Here is a 21,041-nt window from a genome sequence, read left to right as displayed (position 1 = left end):
ATTTTATATGTTCTCACTCAAATATCATTCTAAATCACAGCTTTGCAAATCACTAAACACAAATTTCATCATTTAGAAAACCTTGCTCACCTGAGAATCACTGACCTTTAGATACAAAACCTTTATTACCAAATAGTCTCACACAAGTTGCACCTGTGTAAACTTAATTAGAAGAACGTTTCAATCATTTGTCAGAGTATAAAAGAGGCCTCAAGTGACTGATACAGCCATACTACGTTGTCATCTGGGATAATGTAAGTTTCCACTGGGCAGCTCTGGTCAATGATTGGTTCTCTAAATCCACAGTTTGTTGTGCTGCACCTTCCACCATATTCCCCATCTCTCAATCCGATAGAGGAATTCTTTTCTGCATGGGAAGTGTACAAACGCAGACCCCACGAGTGTGTGGCTCTACTTCATGTAATGGGGGAGGCATGTGATGACATCCACGCAGATGATTGCTAAAGATGGATTCACCATGCAAGGCATTTTTCCCCCGCTGTTTGGCGAGGGAGAATATTGCAGCTGATGTAGATGAGGTCTTCTTGCCTGACCGAGATCAGGGGTCTGAAGAAAAGTGATCTGTTTCTTTGCATTTTGCAATAAATACATTTTTGTGTCCTCTTTGTATGTAAATTTTCCTTATCATGTTTCTCATTGTGAAAATAGGTGAAAATTACAGTTTTGCAACATTTTACATACAGTACATATAGCTTACATTTGTGTAGTACTGTAAATGGGGGGGTCCTACACCACAAATAAATCAAAACAAAAGAAAGCCAACATATTTCCATGGACTTGTATGCATTTGAATTTGTACAGTGGCCTCATGAAGTCAAAAACATAACCAAACACTTCTGATAATAGTGCTTTGAATTTATCTTGTCAGTGTTTATTTGATGCTCTGTGAGAGATAAGCATACAATATCTGTGTGTGTTGTTTTGGTGGAAGGAATCAGTTTTGCTAGAGTTTTGGAGAGTTTTAACAAAGGAGTTAATAATTTTCAGTTTGTGTTTAGAGTTTTGAGAAACTGAGCCAAGTTTTTAGAAATGCGTTTAAACATTTGGGAAAAACTGTAAGCTCTCACTCCGAAATGACTTTCACGATTATTCCTATTACAGAGTAAAGGCAATGTAGTTAGTTAGGAGTCTAGCCCAAGGACTCTTATTGGTGTAGCACAGCATCCAGTCACCCAGACCTGGAATTGAACCCCAGCCTCCCACATTGTAGCTCACTGGCTGGCGGTGGTGTTATCCACTGCACCACATCAACCACACCGCAAACTGTTCTTTTGACAGACAACACAATTTTAACTTGAGCTTTGAGTTCCCTTGAGGAAGACCCATATTTTTTTGACTATTCTTATTAGGAGAAAGTAGGAGACATAAAAACCAGAATCAAATCATAATTTTACTAATAACACTTAAATAAATGGTGCCAGGAGCCAAAAGATGTACTTCTTGTGTGATGTAATAATAAATGTTAGGTAGATGTTATTTCTCCACCCTAAGGTTTACACATATGGTCACACATATACAATCAAAATGATCTGATAAACTCACAGGGAGCTTTTTCCAAAATGCAGGGATTGCTCTATCTCTCTCTCTCTCTCTCTCTCTCTCTCTTTCTCTTTGTATATAACAAATCATAATTGTGAATTATATATAAATTAACCTGTTTTTTCTTTGTCTGTTCCCTTTTCCTTTGTTTCCCCCTATTTTCCCTCTTTTCTGTGATATGTATCCCTCTGTTTCAGAGCTCTACAGGTGACGAGCGACATCTGAATAAAACAACATCAATAATAGAGAGCCAACACCACCACCTACTGCACTGCCTGGAGAAAACCACAGTAAGGAACACATACACATATTTTTCTTTTATATTGTATTCAATCGTGAGCCCATATTCTTATATGCTTCGTACATATGTGCCTAAATACATGTTGTATGTATAACAGTAATAATAAGTCACATATTTCTTGTCAAAGTACAAAAGTACAAATACTCGATAGAGTATCTAGATAGAAAGTCAATGTATAAACATGCAAACTCCAGAATGTGCTACAAGAAAAACAGTATAATGTAATTTAAAAGGGGCTTTTCATTTCTTGATTTGAAATATTTTTTTAAATATTTTTGTTACAATATCGCCTCTCTTAAAACAAGTGTATTCAGTACATTCAGGTAGTAAGCTGACCTCATTCTTTCAGCACATACTGTTGCTGAACCTAAACCTGCAGAACAACTGCAACATCAACCCCACATCATTTACTTACTTAAATCCAGGTGGAGACTTTGTTTTTTTGGCCAGGCTGTGTATATTAACTTATGCCTCAAATTATTAGTAGTTACAAGCAAAGCTATAAAACATAGCAAAAAAGTTTATTAATGTCTCAATTTATTAATGAGTCATGTAATTATTAATAATAGTTAAGACATTGCTTTTAACCATTTAACAATGTTTATTACTGTTGTAAGTACTGTTATTTGCGAGCCTTATTGTAAAGTGTTACGTAATAAATAATCAATAAAATTGCTCAGGCCATTAGAGTCATGAAGACGCACGTAAACAAACACACATTATGCAACATATAAACTGAACATGGCATCTGCACTTCACGGATAAGCGTGCCGTCTTCAGTTTCTGCATGCATGAACAGCCGTACAGCTGCATGCAGAGAAGAGTGAGCAGTGTCTCTCTGCAGATGTGAAGATGCTGCTCTTCTGGTGCGTGCTGAGCTTAGATTGTCCAGTGTGGCGTACAGCACAGCACAGTACAGTACAGTACAGTACAGTAACTGTATATTATAAATAGAGATATGGACAACAGCTATCCATTACCAGTGCATATATATGCACAGTATGGGGTTATGGAATTGCTCACTGGGTGATTTGCTCACAGAGTGGAACAGCTGGAATGGAACATCTCCTGCACTCTTCATGATGAACCGCCGCTCAGCCCGTATGAAATTATTGCTCAGGCATGATGTGCTTTTACATCATTTCCATGTTTACATAAGCACTTGGTATTCTACAGCAGCCGCGTGTGAGGGTCCTGCTGGAATGGAGGCAGAGAGACTGCTGCACAATATAGGAAGAGAGGAAGCTGGACCATGGTTTTTTTATATTGTGCGGTCAGTCTCTTAACCTCCACTTCAGTATATAACAATAATTGAACAGTTATTGTAATATAATATAATATAATATAATTTAGTATAACATGATGTGGTTCAGAAGGGCTGAGGCTACGTGAGGAAGGGAATGAGTTTGTGCTTCAACAGCAGGCTTGGAGGGGGGTGGGTCTGGGACGCCAGACTTCACTGTTGAGCCTTCTGGAGGTGTCGTGGGTTTAATTCAGTGAAACACTGACGAATGAAGATGCCTACCTGATGACCCCTGAGAAGAGCTTGCACTGAAGTTGGTGTTTAGAGTTTGGATGAAGGGGATTGGTGTGGTCCTGCTGTTCTTGTAGTAATTTGTCTCATGAGTTTTTGCAGACGTCTGAGTACTTGGCAGTTGAGGCACGGACCATGAACATAGTTCGCTATGCTTCTGGATTCTTGTCGAGCCAGTATCGGATGGTAGTGGTTGCTGTGTTCTGCTCACGCAACTTATAATGTCATTTATTGCGTGTAATTGTGCTTAGGTAGGGTGCTGTGGTTAGTGTATTGTTAAAGGCCATAGTTAAAGGAAGTGAGCACAGATTAAGGAGGGATTCTGTTTGTTCATTGGTTATTTTTCGGTAGGTCTGGATGCTTGGCAGTTGAGGCAATGGACCATGAACATAGTGTAAGGCTGTGCTTCTGGATCCTTGTCGAGCCAGTATCAGATTGTGGTGGTTTTGGCTATTGTTGTTAGTTGAGTGAGTAGTAGATCCTGGCTGAGCTCTATGTATAACCCCAGTTGTTAGGCGCAGGATTTGTCCTGTATTATACTACTTGATATTATATAATATAATATAATATGACATAATACATCATCAATACATATGTTGATCCAATGCCCCTGAACTAAGTGCTGGGAACTTTGTTAACAGTGAAATTCAAAAATCAGATAGAGAGCGTTCTTCGCCAGAAACCACACGCTGTAGTCGAGCATCATCTCCATCACTTCTCTGCGTAAATCCATATTCCAAGTACTTTTAATCATATTTTCTCACTTTCTTCACCTGTTTTTTAAGTTTCTAGAACCTCCACCTTCTAAAAAACGCTCCATTTGAAATCATCTTGGACTTTGTCTTTCCTCCGATTGCGCTGTGAAACTACTCAGCAATGCTGCATCAGCGACAGTTCAAAAAGAGGCGGAGTCTGACTGAACATGTATCGGAGGAGGCATGTGCTAGTCTTCACCCTCCTGGTGTTGTGTCCTCCCCACTAGTGATAGGAGGAGTCCTAATGAGTGGGTTGGGTAATTGGCCGTGTAAATTGGGGAAAAATGGGATAAAAATTAGAAATAAAATATAAAAACATTGAATCATAAGTATAAAGTAAAGCTTTTTACCACTGACCTCTCTCTCTCGTTCTCTCTTCCTTCTCTCTCTCTCTCTCTTTCTCTCTCTCTCTCTCTCTGCAGAATCACGAGTTTGTGGATGAGCAGTTGTTTGAGCAGAGTTATCTGGAGAGTGGCCTGCAGAGCTTCCCCTCGCGGAGCCCCTCGCTCTCCAGCCGAGAGGGCGTCACGGGAACCTGCTGCTCACGAAGAGCCAAAAAGAGCAGTCAACCCACCAACGCAGCGCACACACACCCCCACACACACCCCCACACACACAACCTGCAGGAGCTCAGCGCCATACACATCCAGTGTGGAGAGCAGCAGACTCTCAACACCAGGTAATACAAATACAAAAAGCAGATTTTAAATGATTGATGAATTAACTGTGATTAACAACATCTTTCGGAAAGCTGAGTTTAATTTTGCTAAGAGCAACCAGGCCTGATTACTTTGATACTAACCTGATACTAACCTTAAACATGGTGGTGGTAGTGTGTTGGTCTAGAGCAGATTTGCTGCATCAAGACCTGGACAACTTGTTGTAACTGATAGAAGCATGAATTCTGCTCTCTATCAAAAAATCATCGAATCCTGAAGGGAAATGTCTGTCCATCAGTTTGTGAGCTTAAGTACTTGGGTTCTGCAGCAAGACAATGATTGTGGCCTAGTTGAGCACATGTGAAAATATATGTATATAGTATATACAGCTCTGGGAAAATTAGGAGACCACTTCAGTTTCTGAATCAGTTTCTCTGATTTTGCTATTTATAGCTATATTTTGAGTAAAATGAACATTGTTGTTTTATTCTATAAACTACAGACTACATTTCTCCCGAATTCCAAATAAAAATCTTGTCATTTAGAGCATTTATTTACAGAAAATGATACAAAAGATGCAGAGCTTTCAGACCTCAAATAATACAAAAACACAAGTTCAAATTAATAAAGGTTTAAGAGTTCAGAAATCTATATTTGGTGGAATAACCCTTAATCACAGTTTTCATTCATCTTGGCATTTTCACCTCCACCAGTCTTACACACTGCTTTTGGATAACTTTATGCCTTTACTCCTGGTGCAAAAATTCAATCAGTTCAGTTTGGTTTGATGGCTTGTGATCATCCATCTTCCTCTTGATTATATTCCAGAGGTTTTCAATTTGGTCAAATCAAAGATAGATATAAATGTGCACTACCAGACCAGTCAAAAGTTTGAGCACCCAATATTAAATTAACCTCTCTCTCTCTCTCTCTCTTTTTCTCTCTCTCTCCCCACAGTCGTTCCAGCCTCAACATGATGCCGGATGAGGCGGGTCTGAACTGTAAGAGCAGCAGTCAGGTGACCACGGCCATCATCAGCATCCCCACCCCGCCCAACAACAACTCCCCCAACAGCCCCGAGGCCCCCTCCAACCCCCCCTGCAACTCCAGCGTGGGCGTGGTCAAGGTCTCTGCGCTGTGATGGACACAGCCCGAGAACCAATGGGACGTCAGAGAAGGGAGGAGCACTCAGGACGAGTAAACTGTGGAGTAGCCTGCCCTCTGCTGGCAGAAAGATAGCACTGACTCAGACTCAGACTGTACAACCCACAACAAGGGGAGGTGAAAACGAAAACAAGGACAGTGTAAGGAAGAAAGTGAGGTGTGTGTGTGTGTGTGTCTGTAGGGTGTGTGGTGTGTGTGTGTGCAGAAGAGAGAGTGTGTGTGAGACTGTGATAGCAGAAGAGCCATAAGAATCAATCTGTCCCAGGGTTGATAAGACGAGGATGTCAAGAGTCACTTTGCATCAAGCACTTTTTCTTTCGTTCTGTCTGTATTTGTCTCGTTTTGTGTCTCATTCTTTTTCTTTTAAAGCAGAATAAGTTAAGTAAGTGAGTTGGGATGCTTTCACAAGGACACTTTGGTATCTGTCCAAAAAAATACAAATTAATTAATAGCTATGACAAATACAGCTCTGGAAAAAATTGAGAACACTTCAGTTTCTGAATCAGTTTCTCTGATTTTGCTATCTATAAGTAAATGTTTGAGTAAAATTAGCATAATTGTTTTATTCTATAATCTACAGACAACATTTCTCCCAAATTCCAAATAAAAATATTCTCATTTAGAGCATTTATTTACAGAAAATGAGAAATGGCTGAAATAACAAAAAAGATGCAGAGCTTTCAGACCTCAATTAATGCAAAGAAAACAAGTTCATATTCAGAAAGTTTTAAAAGTTCAGAAATCAATATTTGGTGGAATAACCCTGTTTTTTTTTAAATCACAGTTTTCATGCATCTTGGCATCATGTTCTCCTCCACCAGTCTTACACACTGCTTTTGGATAACTTTATGCCTTTACTCCTGGTGCAAAAATTCAAGCAGTTCAGTTTGGTTTGATGGATTGTGATCATCCATCTTCCTCTTGATTATATTCCAGAGGTTTTCAATTTGGTAAAATCAAAGAAACTCATCATTTTAAGTGATCTGTTACTTATTTTACAACAAAAGTATTGTTAAATAATTAAATGAACTACATAATAGTCATTTAAAAATAGCTCTTGTATTAGAAAGTGTATTTCCACCCACCGTTTTGTATCATAATTAAATAAAAAAAAGTCAATTGGCCTATCATTAATTGTTTTAAGTATTTAGATATACACTATTAATAAAGCTTTAATTAACTAATTATAAGGGATGTTCTTTTGAAGCTTAAAGCTTGTTACAAAGCTGTATTCAAACCTAAAGAGGTTTTTTTTAACATCATGATTGCCCGTTAACACACTATTCTCACTGATTCCAATGGCAAGAATAATTCCAATCCCATAATGACTAAAATGTCCTCATGAATGCAGCTCTATTCACCAGGTCACTCATCATAATCAGTTATTATTTTGACAATAAGTTTTCATATTTAAAGCTATAAGAAGCAGTAAGAGGGAGTCAAACATAAACATAGTGTTTTTTATCTATTTGAACTGTATTATTTTAAGTTTATTTTATTGTCTGTGTGTTGTTATTATTATCTGTATTATCTGTATCAGTAACAGTTACCAGGTCATCATCATATCCAGCCTCTCCAGATCTATCCCATCTCATGCTTATTAATAGGGATGCACCGAAATGAAAATCTATTTGGGCCAAAAGAGAAACATTTGGGTGATGCTCGATTTTCGAATACATAATTTTTGTTTTTTAAACTTATTTGCCCAAATACAAAAAAGAGCTAATTGTTACATTTTTTTCTATCAAAGAAAAAATAATTAAATTAATTATTCAGATTTTTTTTAACTTCACTATCTAGTCAAACACAGAAAGTGTTTTTTTTTTTTGTTAAAAGAGTTTCAGTTTTCAGTCTTTGTTTGCTCTACATTTTTCCATTGAACACAAAGGGATTTTTTTGCTACTTCCAGCCAAAACAGTGTTTTTTATCAAAGAAAAGGAGAGTGTCCGTAATATATATTTTTTTGACATTTCTTTTGGCAAAATGGTTTTGATTCTCTTGCTTTTAAAAGAATACGTCATTGTTCAGAATAAATTATTTTATCAGAATTACTCGATAAAACATTAAATAGCTTTTTTGGGGTAACTTTTTGTCCAAAAAAATTGTTGTCTTTTAATATCAAAGAAAATACAATAAGTTCAAGTTCAATATTATTATTTGGCCTTTTCCCCTATTTAGCTAAATACAGAAATATATATTTTTTGGCAATTTTGTCTGAAAACTTAAATATTTTTTATAATATATTCTGACATTTCACTTCGTTTATTCGTCCAAATTCAGAAAGTGCTTGCTTTGCAATTTTTTGACCAAATCATTTTGGTTGTATTTCTATCAAAAGAAACCATCATTGTTTGGTGTGTTTAGTATCAGTGTATTTTTTTATTATTCGGTTGGTGAATATTCGGTGCATCCCTAGATATTATTTTTTACGTAACTTAGTTCAACTCTAAAAAAAAACAAAACAATTAATAATAAAGCAACAATAGAGTTAGTTTGTTTGATGATGTGAAGGTGTTTTACTTATTTTATTTTATTTTATTTTAGTTATTTTTATTAGTGTGAGTGTGTGTGTGTGTGTTAAAGTGAGTTTAAGAGAAATATAGTTAGAGTAGTGTGATGTGTTAGAACATTTCAGTGTGTGTCTGAGTGTGTTAGTGTGTGTATGTAAGTGTGTGTGTGTGTATGTAAGAGTGTGTGTGTGTGTGTGTGTGTGTGTGATTCATATCCCATAAGCTCTCAGCGTTGGTCAGCCTGGAGCCTTTCACACAGTATGTGCCTCTCTCAGGGGGGAGGAGCTTTTTTCCTCTTCTCTAAACCACTCCCCCTCTCTCCTCCTGGAAACTGAATCCTTCTCTGGGTCCATGATGTTGATTGGACAGCACAGCGGTTCTGGACCGGCCTGCGGACCGTCAGCTATCGGCTTCAATCATCACAGAACCAAAAAAATCAACAACGAAGAAGAAAAAAAAAAAAGACGAAGAAGAAGAGATATATGAAAAAATGAAAATATCTATGACTATCTGAGACTATCTGAGACTATGTGAGACTGTCTGAGACTATCTGAGACTATGTGAGACTGTCTGAGACTATCTGAGACTATGTGAGACTATAAGCACAAGGCGTTTGCTGAGAATTTGTGAGTAGGATATGTACTAAGCCTTGGTTTATTTGTGAATATTGTTCATAGGATATTTTGTAATATTCGGCCATTCGTTTGGCGAGAAAAACCAGTGCAGCTGCCACCCTTCTCCTCTCTCACTGTGGTCCAGTGCTGCCCCGCCCCCTCGTGTCACCGAAATCCACGCTTTCGATAGTTGTTTTTGGTCCTTAATGTTGGTTTCTTTCCTGCTCAGTGGAGATTTTATCGAGGAAAAAAAAGACGTAAACCTTGTTCCGTGTGTTTGTGTAATTCTACCTGCATAGAAACTTTCGGTGTTCGTCACTCTCCAGCGTTGCGTTATCGTTTATTCCTAAAGAAAAGGACTGTCTCTTTAACAAACTCTAATATGTCGTAAAATTTTGTCATTTGTTGCCATGATGACATAGCGTAAGCCAGGACGTTGAAAAAAAAATGAGTTTGACTGATATTCCCATGGACCAATCAGATCTTGTTTCCCAATTTTTTTTCTCTCATTCTGTTTCTCTTTCTACATGTTTTCCACATGCCATTTAATTGGGTATTTCAGGTTTTTCAGGCTTTTTTCATACTTTGCCCATCAGATCTCAGTATGTACAGTATGTGTGGGATAGCAGCACAGCAGGTCAATCAATAGGTTTTTGTTTTAAACTCAAACTCAAATGCTAAATTCTAGTTAATACACTCACTGATAAAAAAAATAATAATAATACACCAAAAAAGAGTAGTTTGAACAGAATAAAACTCAAAATCTAAAAGCTAAATAAATTAATGCTCATTTGGTGATAAATCTGGCAACCAGGCAAGCCAAGAACTCCTTGCTGTGTGTGGGCGAGCATTATCCTGCTGAAAAACACACGTGGCCTCAGGATGTCATGCATATAATGAAATGTGTAATTACAACATTATGACATATATGTCATATACAGCTCTGGAAAAAAAAATAAGAGCACTTCACTTTCACTTCACTTCTGAATCAGTTTCTCTGATTTGGCTATGTTTAGGTATATGTTTAACTAAAATGAACATTGTTGTTTTATTCTATAAACTACAGACAACATTTCTCCCAAATTCCAAATAGAAATATGAAAAATGGCTGAAATACCAAAAAAAGATAGAGCTTTTAAACTTTAATTAATGCAAAGAAAACAAGTTCATATTCATAAAGTTTTAAGAGTTCAGAAATCAATATTTGATGGAATAATCCTTGTTTTTAAATCACAGTTTTCATGCATCTTGGCATGTTCTCCTCCACCAGTCTTACACACTGCTTTTGGATAACTTTATGCTACTCACTCCTGGTGCAAAAAAATCAAGCAGTTCAGTTTGGTGGTTTGATGGCTTGTGATCATCCATCTTCCTCTTGATTATATTCCAGAGGTTTTCAATTTGGGAAAATCAAAGAAACCCATCATTTTTATGTTGTCTCTTATTTTTTTCCAGAGCTGTATGTAACTATTTACATATCTGCCTGAGACTAACTGTGTGCTACACTTTGTAGCAACGCGGCAGGTGTTGATTTTGATTTTGACTTCGTCAATGAGTGAATTTAGTCATTTATCATCTAGTCCTCTGCTTTGATATCTATTGATTTATCTGAGATGTCGTGAATTTGATGCAGGTTTACATACATACTACTGTAACTTAAACTAACACCTTGTTTAAACCTGGTAACTTCATGTGTTTTAAGTATACAGATTATTTCTATATAAAAAGACACTCTAATCATCTGGAAGCTGAGTTACCAAAACTGTCAGTGTAGTAGAAACACCAGCAGCTTTAATAAGAGTTCTGTCTTCAGGAATTAAGGATAATTTTTAATCCAAGACCATTGGTTCCCTGTGTGTTGACTAATGAGACTTAAAATGATGTAGTGCGTCATTCTGCAGAATGACTCAAAGATGGATTTTTTTATTTCAACTCAACCAGCAGAGTTAAAATGTGTTTCATATGAAATCGAAAGGGTCCAGAGTCTATTATATCTAGAGTTATCTTTGAGTTGTTCTCCAAATTCAGTTTAAAGGGGACATACTATGCAAAACTCACTTTTTCTGTGCTTTTTTTGGGTTTCCACTTGGGTCTTTTGTTTTTTTTATTTTGTGAATCAGCTGAAAGAGTTTGGTGTCAGGACTCATAAGCTTCTATTAGCTGTTTAAATGACTCCCTTATTGTGACGTCAGAATAAGGAAGAAACCTGCATAGAACCACCCTGAATAGAATAGAATCCCCCACTAGATGGAAATTCGCCATTCCAGCCATTTTGGTTAAAAACCTCAGGCAGTACACAGCAGGATTAGCCAGCAGACTTTGTCTGAGGGAGGGATCTATACTGTACCTACTGTTAGAGACAAGTGAGCAGATGAGGGAGATGTAAGTACTTTCAAGCAATGAGTTCTGTGTTTGTTAGTTTTTGCCATTAAGCACAAGCTAACACTAGCACGTGGTAAACGCAACAGCTTATTTGCATAAAAGTGACAGAGCCACTTTTTGTATACAAGCTAACACTAGCACATGGTAAACGCAACAGCTTATTTGCATAAAAGTGACAGAGCCACTTTTTGTTTGTATAACCCCTAGACATATTCTAACTTAAGTAAAAAGAAGTATATTATGTCCCTTTTAAGCTGTATCATCTTGGGTGCACTTTTTATATCCATTTTTTTATTATTATTATTTGGTCACACCCAGTTTAAAAAAATATTCATTTATTTGTCATTTGTTTTACAATTCTAATCAGTCATTTCATATCAGATTATGTTTAAGTTTATGCTCATGTTGCATTGTTGCAAGTCTGAAGTAGCTACTGCTGTGGACACTAATCATAAAGTAGCTATAGCTATGCTAACCCAACATCCCAACAGCCTATTTTACATAATGTATCGATATTTGGGTTAAATTGCTCTGTATTATAAATTCTATATTTATAACTACTATGGCTCTCAAGCAAAACACAAGAATATAAGAGTGTTATGGGACACCTTATAACCTATAGCCACCACTCACCAAAGAAGAGGAGCTGCGTCTGTGGTTGAAGAAGCTAAATTTAAAACATCCACCCAAACATCTATAGGATTGCACTTACCATTCTGTAGATAATGGAAAATAACAAAAAATAAGGATAGTACTGTGTTTGACTTTTAATTTTTGATTCTATGTAGCTAGAAGTAGCTACAGAAGGTTTTTAAACCTTTAAGCAGGTACAGAACCTAGAAAGTCATCTAGAAAGTTTTTGGTCATTTGTGTAGCCATGCACTGCTATTCTGTTAAAAGATGGTTGAAAGATGGTCAAAAGATGTGCATTGGATGCACCATAACTGAGCTTCAGCATTTTAGGCTGTTCTCCTGTGTTAGGACCTCATCTTTTTCAGTATTAAGAGGAATTAAAAAGCACATTATTATCTGTAAGTGGAGGTAAATCAGGGTGTCCATGCAACTCATGACCATGTGACTCATTTTACAGTGTTTATTAAAGAAAATCTTAAATATACTACTTAGAGTAGTGCTATTCAACCCTGGTCCTGGAGCCTCCTGCCGTGCACATTTTAGTGGCTTTCCTGCTTAAACACACCATTGTTTTTGTGTGGATGGGCCAAATGGAGCTTTATGATAACTCTCACATCACAATTCAGGCTGAATCTCAAATTCTTTTTTTTATTTGCAATAGATTTGAAATGCCCATATATTTCCATATAAATACTGTAAATACTTCCACATAAATAATCTGTTGCAGACATATAATGTTAATGCTGAGATTTAAATTTAGAAAGAGTAATGCAACAAGGACCCTTCATCAGTCCAAATTTCACAATTATATTTCACTTTATTTTAAGTAGTTTAAATCAAAATAAGCACAAAAAGTAACCAAACAAGTTATTCTGATTCTTTTGTCAAACTTCAAGGTATTTTCTTCAAATCAAGTCTTACTGATTGGTTTATTTGATTGATTGTTTGATTTAAGTTTCATTTTAGGGATTTTTTATAAGAAAAAAATGTTTTTTTTTTTGCTTTATTTAATAATATATGTCTCAATTTACATATTTTTTCTAGTTTATACATTTTTTTGCACTGTAATCCTCTTATGTTTTCTTTTCTTTACTGTGCATAAGGATGGACTTGATGTCCATCCTTATGAGGTATTATTTCATTCCCACAGTTTTCGTCTCTCTGTGGATGGAAGCATTTTTAATGTTGACACATGTAGATTAAGCCTACAAGGACTTCTCACATGCTAGTGCATTTAAAAAAATAATAATATCAATGAAAAGTTCGAAATGTGAAACTCATATTTTATATAAATGTATTACACAACTTTCATTTTCCAGCAGGATTTGGCACACTGCCCACACTGCCAAAAGTACCAGTTGGTCTTATATAATGTTCTAAATTTCACACATAACTTTTTTTACACTAAGTTTTACATTTTGAACTAAATTACTGAAATACTTTTCATTGATATTCTATTCTTTTTGTTTTAGATGCACTAGTATATATATATTTTACTCCGAGACATGCACGTGTTGTGATGTCAGTGTTATTTATTTAGCTCTTTTTTCTCTGTCCACATGACAGTAACAAATACAGAGCAGAGAAACCAATGTTCCTCCAGGATCAGAGCTGAGACACACTGAATTAAAAACTTTAATTCAAATTTAAAAAGTACAATTTAATTATATAATCCATATTCTGAGCTCTTACAACTAGTGTTCAGTAATACATACTGAAATAAAACCTAAATAAAGCATTTATTAAAGATTTCTGCAGGCAGCTGTGTGATAATATGGTTTATAGTTTCCTTGCTGTGCTTTGTTTGAACTCTGATTGATTAATGAATAGAATTAAATATTTCAGCAGGTAAATTCATCATCAGAACTGCATACAGTTTGACACATATCTGTTCTGGTTTACATTCACAATGTGCTTGTTGAACCTAAATCCTGTTAATTTCACTCATTAGGTTGAAATTGGACTATATGGAAAGATGAATCAGATTGATGATTGGTCGGATCTGTGGTGGATCTGTGGAAAAATGGGATTTTATTTGAATTAGAATCAGAAGAATCATTAATTTGTAATATTTCAGCTGTTTGTCTGATGAAGGTTATGAGAGGTATTCCATTTTTGTCGTGTTTAAGTGTAAGTTAAGTACACTCCCTTTAGAAGGACCCGAACCGGTCTGATGTTCCATTCATGTCCCGAAGTGAAAAGATCTGTATCTGTCCGTCTGTCTTCTCCTCCTCCTCCTCTCTCTATCTCTCTGTTTTTACCCTCCTCTTTCTCTCTCTCTCTCTTTCTCTTTACGCTTTAGTTTGTATGGCATTCTGCTCACACGGTTCTGTTCACCCTTCTTCTTTGCCTCTTTCTCTGTCAGATGTTGAATATAATTTATGATCTTGTCTTGTCACGACTGTGAATCGCCTGATAAATGATCTGTAACTGTCACTAACTCGTCTGCTGTGTGTGCAGTTCTTCTTCACGCCTCAGAAATCCAAACATCTTTCCATCAGTATACTGTATTATCATTCATAACCAGCTCTGTGTATTCTATATCAACAAAAGTTCCAGTAAAAAAAAAACGAGCCTGGTTGCAGATACACCATATGGAGAAAAGTATTGGGACCTGCCCAATCAAGGGTATTAAAAAAAGATTATCCTGCTTTTGTTGGGGTAACTGTCTCTACTGCCCAGAGAAGACTTCTACTGTATTCTTCCTTCAGTGATAAAAGCATAAATAAGGTCAGGATGTTGGATGATTATCACCAACCCAACTCATCCCTGTATACAAAAGTATCCACCCCACCAGTACCAGTGACAAGTTGGGACACTCTTCCTTTCCTGAGGCAGTTCTGGTGAGAGCCAGTTTCATCATAATGTTTTTGATGGTCTTTGCGACTGCACTTGAGGATACTTTCAAAGTTCTTGAAATTTTTCGTATTTACTAACATTCATTTCTTATTTTTTAATAAGTAGTTCTTGATATAATAAAATGAACTCTTGAAGAGTTCAGCACAGCTGTTAACTGAAAGCCTGAATTCCAGGTGACTCTACCTCATAAAGCTGACTGAGAAAATCCAGCAGAGATGTGCAAAACTGTCATCTGAGCAAGAGGTGCTACTTTGAAGAATCTAAAATATAAAACATATTTTGATTTGCCTAATCACTTCGTTGTACGTTAATAATTCCATTTTTTTTTCTTTACTGAAGGTTCGGATCATTTTAGTATTAATCTACGATGCAGAGCATTTTAGAATAATGAAAAACTGCTGAATTTAAGGGATGTCCACACTTTTGACTGGTCCTTCATATACATATACATATAAACATACAGAAATATAACAAAAGGCAAAAAGCTTAATATATTTAAAGGCAAAATATTCAGAACAGATTAAGTGAACTAAAGTTTTAGGGAATTTTGAATTCTATCACAAGTCATGTACCACATTTCAAATGTTAGAATTTACACTACTAGTGTGTCTATATATCAGATTATCACCACCGCCTTGATTTCTAAATCAGCTATTCATTGGCGTAGGAACCGGGGGGGGGGATTAGAAACAGGTGGATTTGTCCCCCCCAAAAATGACATCTTTTCGCTCAGATCAGCTGTACTATTAATGAGGAGACAGACCGGACCAATCACTAAGCCGGTTCAGGTATTAAGTCCCGCCTCTCAGTAGAAACAGCCAATCAGCTTGCTGGTTTTGCGCCGCGCGAAGGAGAGGCAGTTTGCTGTTGGGAAGCCCCTCCCCCTCGCTGAGAGATTTAGCAGCGGGATCGGGACACGCAGCCGCTTCAGCTGATTTAAAAACAGAGATGGATATACGGAGATTTTTCTAAAAGAAAGGTAACGATAGGCTGACCACTTCAACTGTAATGATATGTTTCTGATAGCTGGTTAAAAATACACGTCTCTGAATCAGCACACAGATTAAACCCACTGTGATTAATAAACTGCAGCTGTGTTAGTGTGTAAGCTTATCTTTGGAATGAGCTAGATTGGGAGTCAGGGTTAAAGAAAAAAAATAAACTATATATGTAATGTTCAACTTGACCTGTACCTGATCAGCTAATCACTGTTTCATTTTCAATTAATTTAATATTACAGGACTTACTGTGAGCTATAATGAACGAAAATTCATTTAGCTAACTAGTTAGCTAGAAGCTGGATGTAGTGGATAGTCAGAATTTAGTACAGTACTTTGTGTTTGTAGTTCAAAGCAGTTTCTTAACCCTGATCACTGCCCTAAAATTGTGTTTTCCACCTGATCCAGCTGATCAGCTAATAAACAGTAATTTGCTGAGTTTACCTGTTAAAATCCTTTAGCCCCCTATGGAGCCTAAATTAATCATTATGTATATCTATATCCAGCAGTGTATCAGACACATCATACCACCACTTACTGTATTGAATGCCTTTAAACAGAGAAAGCTGTAGAATATGCAGAACAGGGTTATTATGCAATAGAACATGTAAGAACGCGGTTTAGAAACACTGCTGTAATGTAACTTCTGTTCATTTGTAGTTCACAGTAAGACCACATGTCCTGATGTTTATAAAAATCTCTATGAAACGTAAATTTACATTCTTTTATATAAAAGGACACCATCTTAAGAAGAGCTCTCAGTTTAAAAAAAAAAAAAAAAAAGCGCAGGAGAAAATGTAAATATACAACAGAACTGACATGACATAATAATAATAATAATAAACAAATCTGTTATATTATTTTAAATATTAGGTGATAACTGATTATTTTTGTCGTATGTATATTATTCAGACATTGCATGCATATTTTTTTCTAACAACAGTAAATGTAACATGGAGTAACATGTTTAGGTTGTTAAATCACCTTATAATAATTTGCTTTTAATTAAAAGTAATTTCCACAAATGTTGTTCTAGGAAACTATAGGGTGAGTTTGGGTTCATATTGGCAAATATGTCTCCCCCAACATCAAGCCCGCTCCTACGCCCTTGCAGCTATCCATCTTATCAGCTCCACTGATCATACATGACACTTTGTAGTTCTATAATAATTACAGACTGTAGTCCTGTATCTGTTTCTCTGTATACTTTATTATTATTCTCCTTTCACCCTGTTCTTCAATACTCAGAACCCCACAGGAGAGAAAACCACCACAGAGCAGCTTATTATTATTATTATTATTATTATTATTATTTTTTTTTTTTTTTTTATTATTATTATTATTATTTGGGTGGTGGGTCCTTTATCTTCAGCACTGCACTGATTAGAACTGATTAGCATGGTGGTGGTGTACGAGGTGTTAGTGTGTGTTGAGCTGGTACAGTGAGTGGGATAACATGCAGCAGCAGTGCTGCTGGATGTTTTAAACACTGTGTTTAATCATCATTCACTGTCCTCCACTCTCTATTACACACTCCTACAGCTGCTCCACCTTGCAGATACTAGGACATTGTTGGCTGGGTATTTCTGATTGGTGGACTATTCTATGTCCAGCAGTGACACTGAGGTGTTCAAAAACTCGAGCAGCACTGCTGCTGTATCTGATCCACTCAGTGTCACTGCAGTCAGTGGTCAGCGTGGGTCAGTGGTTGTATGGAGGGCCGGTGAGTGGTCAGCAGTGTGGCTTGGTGCTGAAGACTTTGCGTAGCTGTGTGCGGAAGTGGCGCTGCAGCAGAGTATAAATCAGTGGATCCAAAGCAGCAGGAACACACGACACCACCAAGGCAGAGGAGTACAGATCACACAGCAGCCAACCCTACACACACACACACACACACACACACACAGGCAAAGACAATTAATACCTCATTTCTACACTGTTAGAAACTTACTTTAAATTGTTATCTTCAATGTCATTTTAGTCAGCTGAACAAAAAAATAATAATTGCAACAAAATCTATAGCAAACTAATTATTACTAACATTAAGTTTTTGTAAAAAAAATAGTAATCTGTGTTTGCATAATTTACAAATTGTACTTGAACCCTAGTTGAGGCCAAGCCAACTACTTTGCACTACTGCACATGCTCAGTTTTACACTTCAGTTGAACAGGGTCTACTGAGCACTTCTGCAGGGGTTTTCACCTGATGTTGGTCACACTATTTGCATATAGGGCATATCCTCACACCTCTCACTTCCTCTCACTACCAGTGTTGAAGGCTGTAAGAGTAAGTTGCTATAGTTCTTTTGTGTTGATGAGTGTATATAGACTATATGCTGGCTGGGTCCATCTGGTCACATTTGCATTATTGCAAGCTTATATGACTGACAATATATGTAATGTAAGATATGTAATAGTCACAAATACCCAGTTCCTATGTGATAACTTATTATAATTATATATATATATATATATATATATATATATATATATATATATATATATATATATATATATATATATATATATATATAGCTCAGGGCCGTGCTGAGACATTCGGAGGGGAGGAGGGGGGGCTGGGGGGGGTGGTTGCTGTCGGAATATTTAGGTTGAGAAGGGGGGGGGGTGCTGTTGGATGTTTTAGTTGAAAAAAATAATTAATGCATTTAATAAAAGGGGACTTTGGGGGGGCAGTAAGGGCACTAACACCCAAACACCCTCAACCCCCCCCAACCCCCCCCCCTGCACGTGCCTGATATAGTGTTGTGATTTTTTTAGTTGCTAACAATCAATATTTCAAGTTTTTATACATATGAAAAATGACTTATCTGAACAAAAGATTACAGATTTGAGAATGTGCCTATATATTTTAAGGTTTTTCAACCTTTTAATTAAAAAAAATATATACTGTCGTGTCAGTAGGTTTCACTTCTGTAGACTTTGTAAAATCATTTTGGAAACTTTTAAAGACTTTTAAAGACTAGATGTTTAAACATGTAAAACATCTACTGTTTTTTTAGCAGTTTCACCAGGGGGATGCAGATCAGTTTACCAGAGTATTCTGGGATGTCTCAGTCTATGTTAAATAGTTCATCTTATTCACATAGAAAAAAATCTGATTATTGACTCATATAGACTGGGAGTTTTCCCATTAGCTGATTACCCAAGTGAATGCATTACTGACAAACTCTGAATCTGCGAGTTTTACAGTAAATAATTTATGAAGATGATGGAAATACCCTATTGGCTGGTACTTACACAGATTTTGGCACAGTCTACGAATTCCTGGAGTACGAGGGTCAGCACCAGCGGGAGCCAGAAGATTATGACCACTGTGATGATGTAGCCCAGTCTTTTGGCCAGCTTTCCCTCCAGTCTCTTTTTGCCCAACTCTTTAGCTTTAGGGGTGAGGATGCATATGGCGCCTACTATCCCTGTTGGCATGTTTGGCTCCTCCCACCCTGCCCTTTCTTCAGCATTGGCACTGGACTCCACAAGAGGCAACCCTGGTGCATGCCTGGTCCACGCTGGCTCAGGCTTGCCGATGGATGCTCTTGGTTGAACGCCTGAGTCAAAGACCTTATTGGCGTGCCGCCTCACCACCATGAAGATTTGAAGGTAGTGGATGGTTATGACGGCGATAGACAAACTCCAGATGGGCACCAAAACCCATGCACCAAAGGGGTCCACCACGTGGGACTTCCGTGGCAAGTTAAGGTGGGCACACATCATGTAAGATGTAGGGTCTCCTCGGTTTAGGCTAAGCGATAGGACAGCTACAAAAAATGAGACCACCCAAACAAGCAGGATCCATGTCCAAGTTCGTGTTTGCCAGTTCGTCCTCTTGGTCTTGAAGGGGAAGGCGATGGCTTGGTACCTCTCCACGCTGATGGCCACCAAACTCAGTAGCTCTGCACAACTGCAGAGAGAGAAGGTGAACTGCTGGATGAAGCAGAGGTGGATGCTAGCCTGACCTTGCCACACCTCCAACACCAACGATGCTAGAAACAGAGGAGAGTCCAGCAGGCACCTCAGAAGATCCCCCACAGCCAAATGGACCAGGAGGACATTGTTGGTGGTCTGCAGGGCTTTACTTCTGAATGCAACCCAGCAGACCAGTACATTACTGGAGACGCCAACTGTACAAACGAACCCAAGCAGAGCACAGTTCACCAGTAAGACTCGTGAGCGGTCCGGCTCTTCTCTGCAGGGTCCAGTCCCGTTTATTGTCCAGCTGGGACCCATTGTCCCCTGTATCTGCCTGATTACTCTACATGGTATAATTACTGAGATGCACTGAGAGCTTCTTTGGTCTGACTGTAGTTGCTTCTTTGCCTCAGTCATGAAGGGACAACCCACTGAGGCGACGTCAAAGATGACACACCATCTGTCCACCTCAAGAGCTTCCTAAATGCCTCCTGTACTTCAGACCAGCGGCCTAATTTAGCAAGGTTCAGACCTCAAATAACACAAAGAAGAGTTCAAAAATCAATATTTAGTAAAATAACCCTGGTTTTTAATAACAGTTTCATGCATCTTGGCATCATGTTTTCCTCCACCAGTCTTACACACTGCTTTTGAATAACTTTATGCTTTACACTCCTGGTGCAAAAATTCAAGCAGTTCAGCTTGGTTTGATGGCTTGTGATCATCCATCTTCCTCTTGATTATATTCCAGAGGTTTTCAATTTGGTACAATAAAAAACTTACCATTTTTAAGTGGTATCTTGTTTTTTTCCATAGCTGTATAATAAATATATGTGCAGATTTATACGGAGGAAATATCAGAATATTAAAATAGTCTACCAAGGACACAGAGGTCAATTAGAGCTATATTTTATCCCTTTCTCTCTCTGTAATTGTCAGAAAATTAGTGGTAGGAATGAAGGGCGCAGTCTGATTAGGAGAGCCTGGCCTGATTACGGCTAATCAGTGCATCACTTCAAGAGCTGCTATAATGGAGCGTGGCTTAGTGGATGTTCTGATTACCTTCCAAAACCAGGTAAATGTCCTTAAATAGCAAAAAAATAAATAAAAACAATCCCTGCCATCTTAATATATTGAAAAAAATA

General features: G+C 37.4%; 2 protein-coding genes across 3 annotated transcripts in view; one reads left to right on the top strand and one right to left on the bottom strand.

Moving 5' to 3' along the window:
- kcnd3 (potassium voltage-gated channel, Shal-related subfamily, member 3) overlaps positions 1–12,598 on the top strand; it is a 217,983-nt gene extending 205,385 nt beyond the window's left edge. For both annotated transcript variants that reach the window (XM_022670267.2, XM_022670266.2), the window contains 3 exons: positions 1,758–1,850; positions 4,573–4,829; positions 5,767–12,598. In XM_022670267.2, coding sequence (XP_022525988.2) covers positions 1,758–1,850; positions 4,573–4,829; positions 5,767–5,950 — 534 coding nt within the window. In that variant the 3' untranslated portion in view covers positions 5,951–12,598. The remainder of the gene's footprint in view (positions 1–1,757; positions 1,851–4,572; positions 4,830–5,766) is intronic.
- A 4,698-nt stretch (positions 12,599–17,296) lies between these two features.
- LOC111192759 (D(4) dopamine receptor-like) lies at positions 17,297–20,956 on the bottom strand. Its single transcript, XM_049486075.1, has 2 exons — positions 19,228–20,956; positions 17,297–17,844 (listed from the first exon to the last, which is right to left on the bottom strand). The coding sequence occupies exons 1-2, from the start codon at positions 20,311–20,313 to the stop codon at positions 17,701–17,703; spliced, it is 1,230 nt and encodes a 409-aa protein (XP_049342032.1). The 5' UTR covers positions 20,314–20,956; the 3' UTR covers positions 17,297–17,700.
- Positions 20,957–21,041: the final 85 nt, after the last annotated feature.

This window comes from Astyanax mexicanus, chromosome 12 (genome assembly GCF_023375975.1).
Source record: "Astyanax mexicanus isolate ESR-SI-001 chromosome 12, AstMex3_surface, whole genome shotgun sequence".
Lineage (NCBI taxonomy): Eukaryota > Metazoa > Chordata > Actinopteri > Characiformes > Acestrorhamphidae > Astyanax > Astyanax mexicanus.
This window is presented reverse-complemented; position numbering and strand designations above follow the sequence as displayed.

What these genes read in the sequence shown, in the direction of transcription:
- LOC111192759 (XM_049486075.1), bottom strand. Translation starts at nt 20,313, where the DNA reads ATGACTGAGGCAAAGAAGCAACTACAGTCAGACCAAAGAAGCTCTCAG. An exon ending in TAGACTGTGCCAAAATCTGT is followed by an intron (nt 17,845 to 19,227) that starts GTAAGTACCAGC and finishes GTGTGTGTGTAG; the next exon opens with GGTTGGCTGCTGTGTGATCT.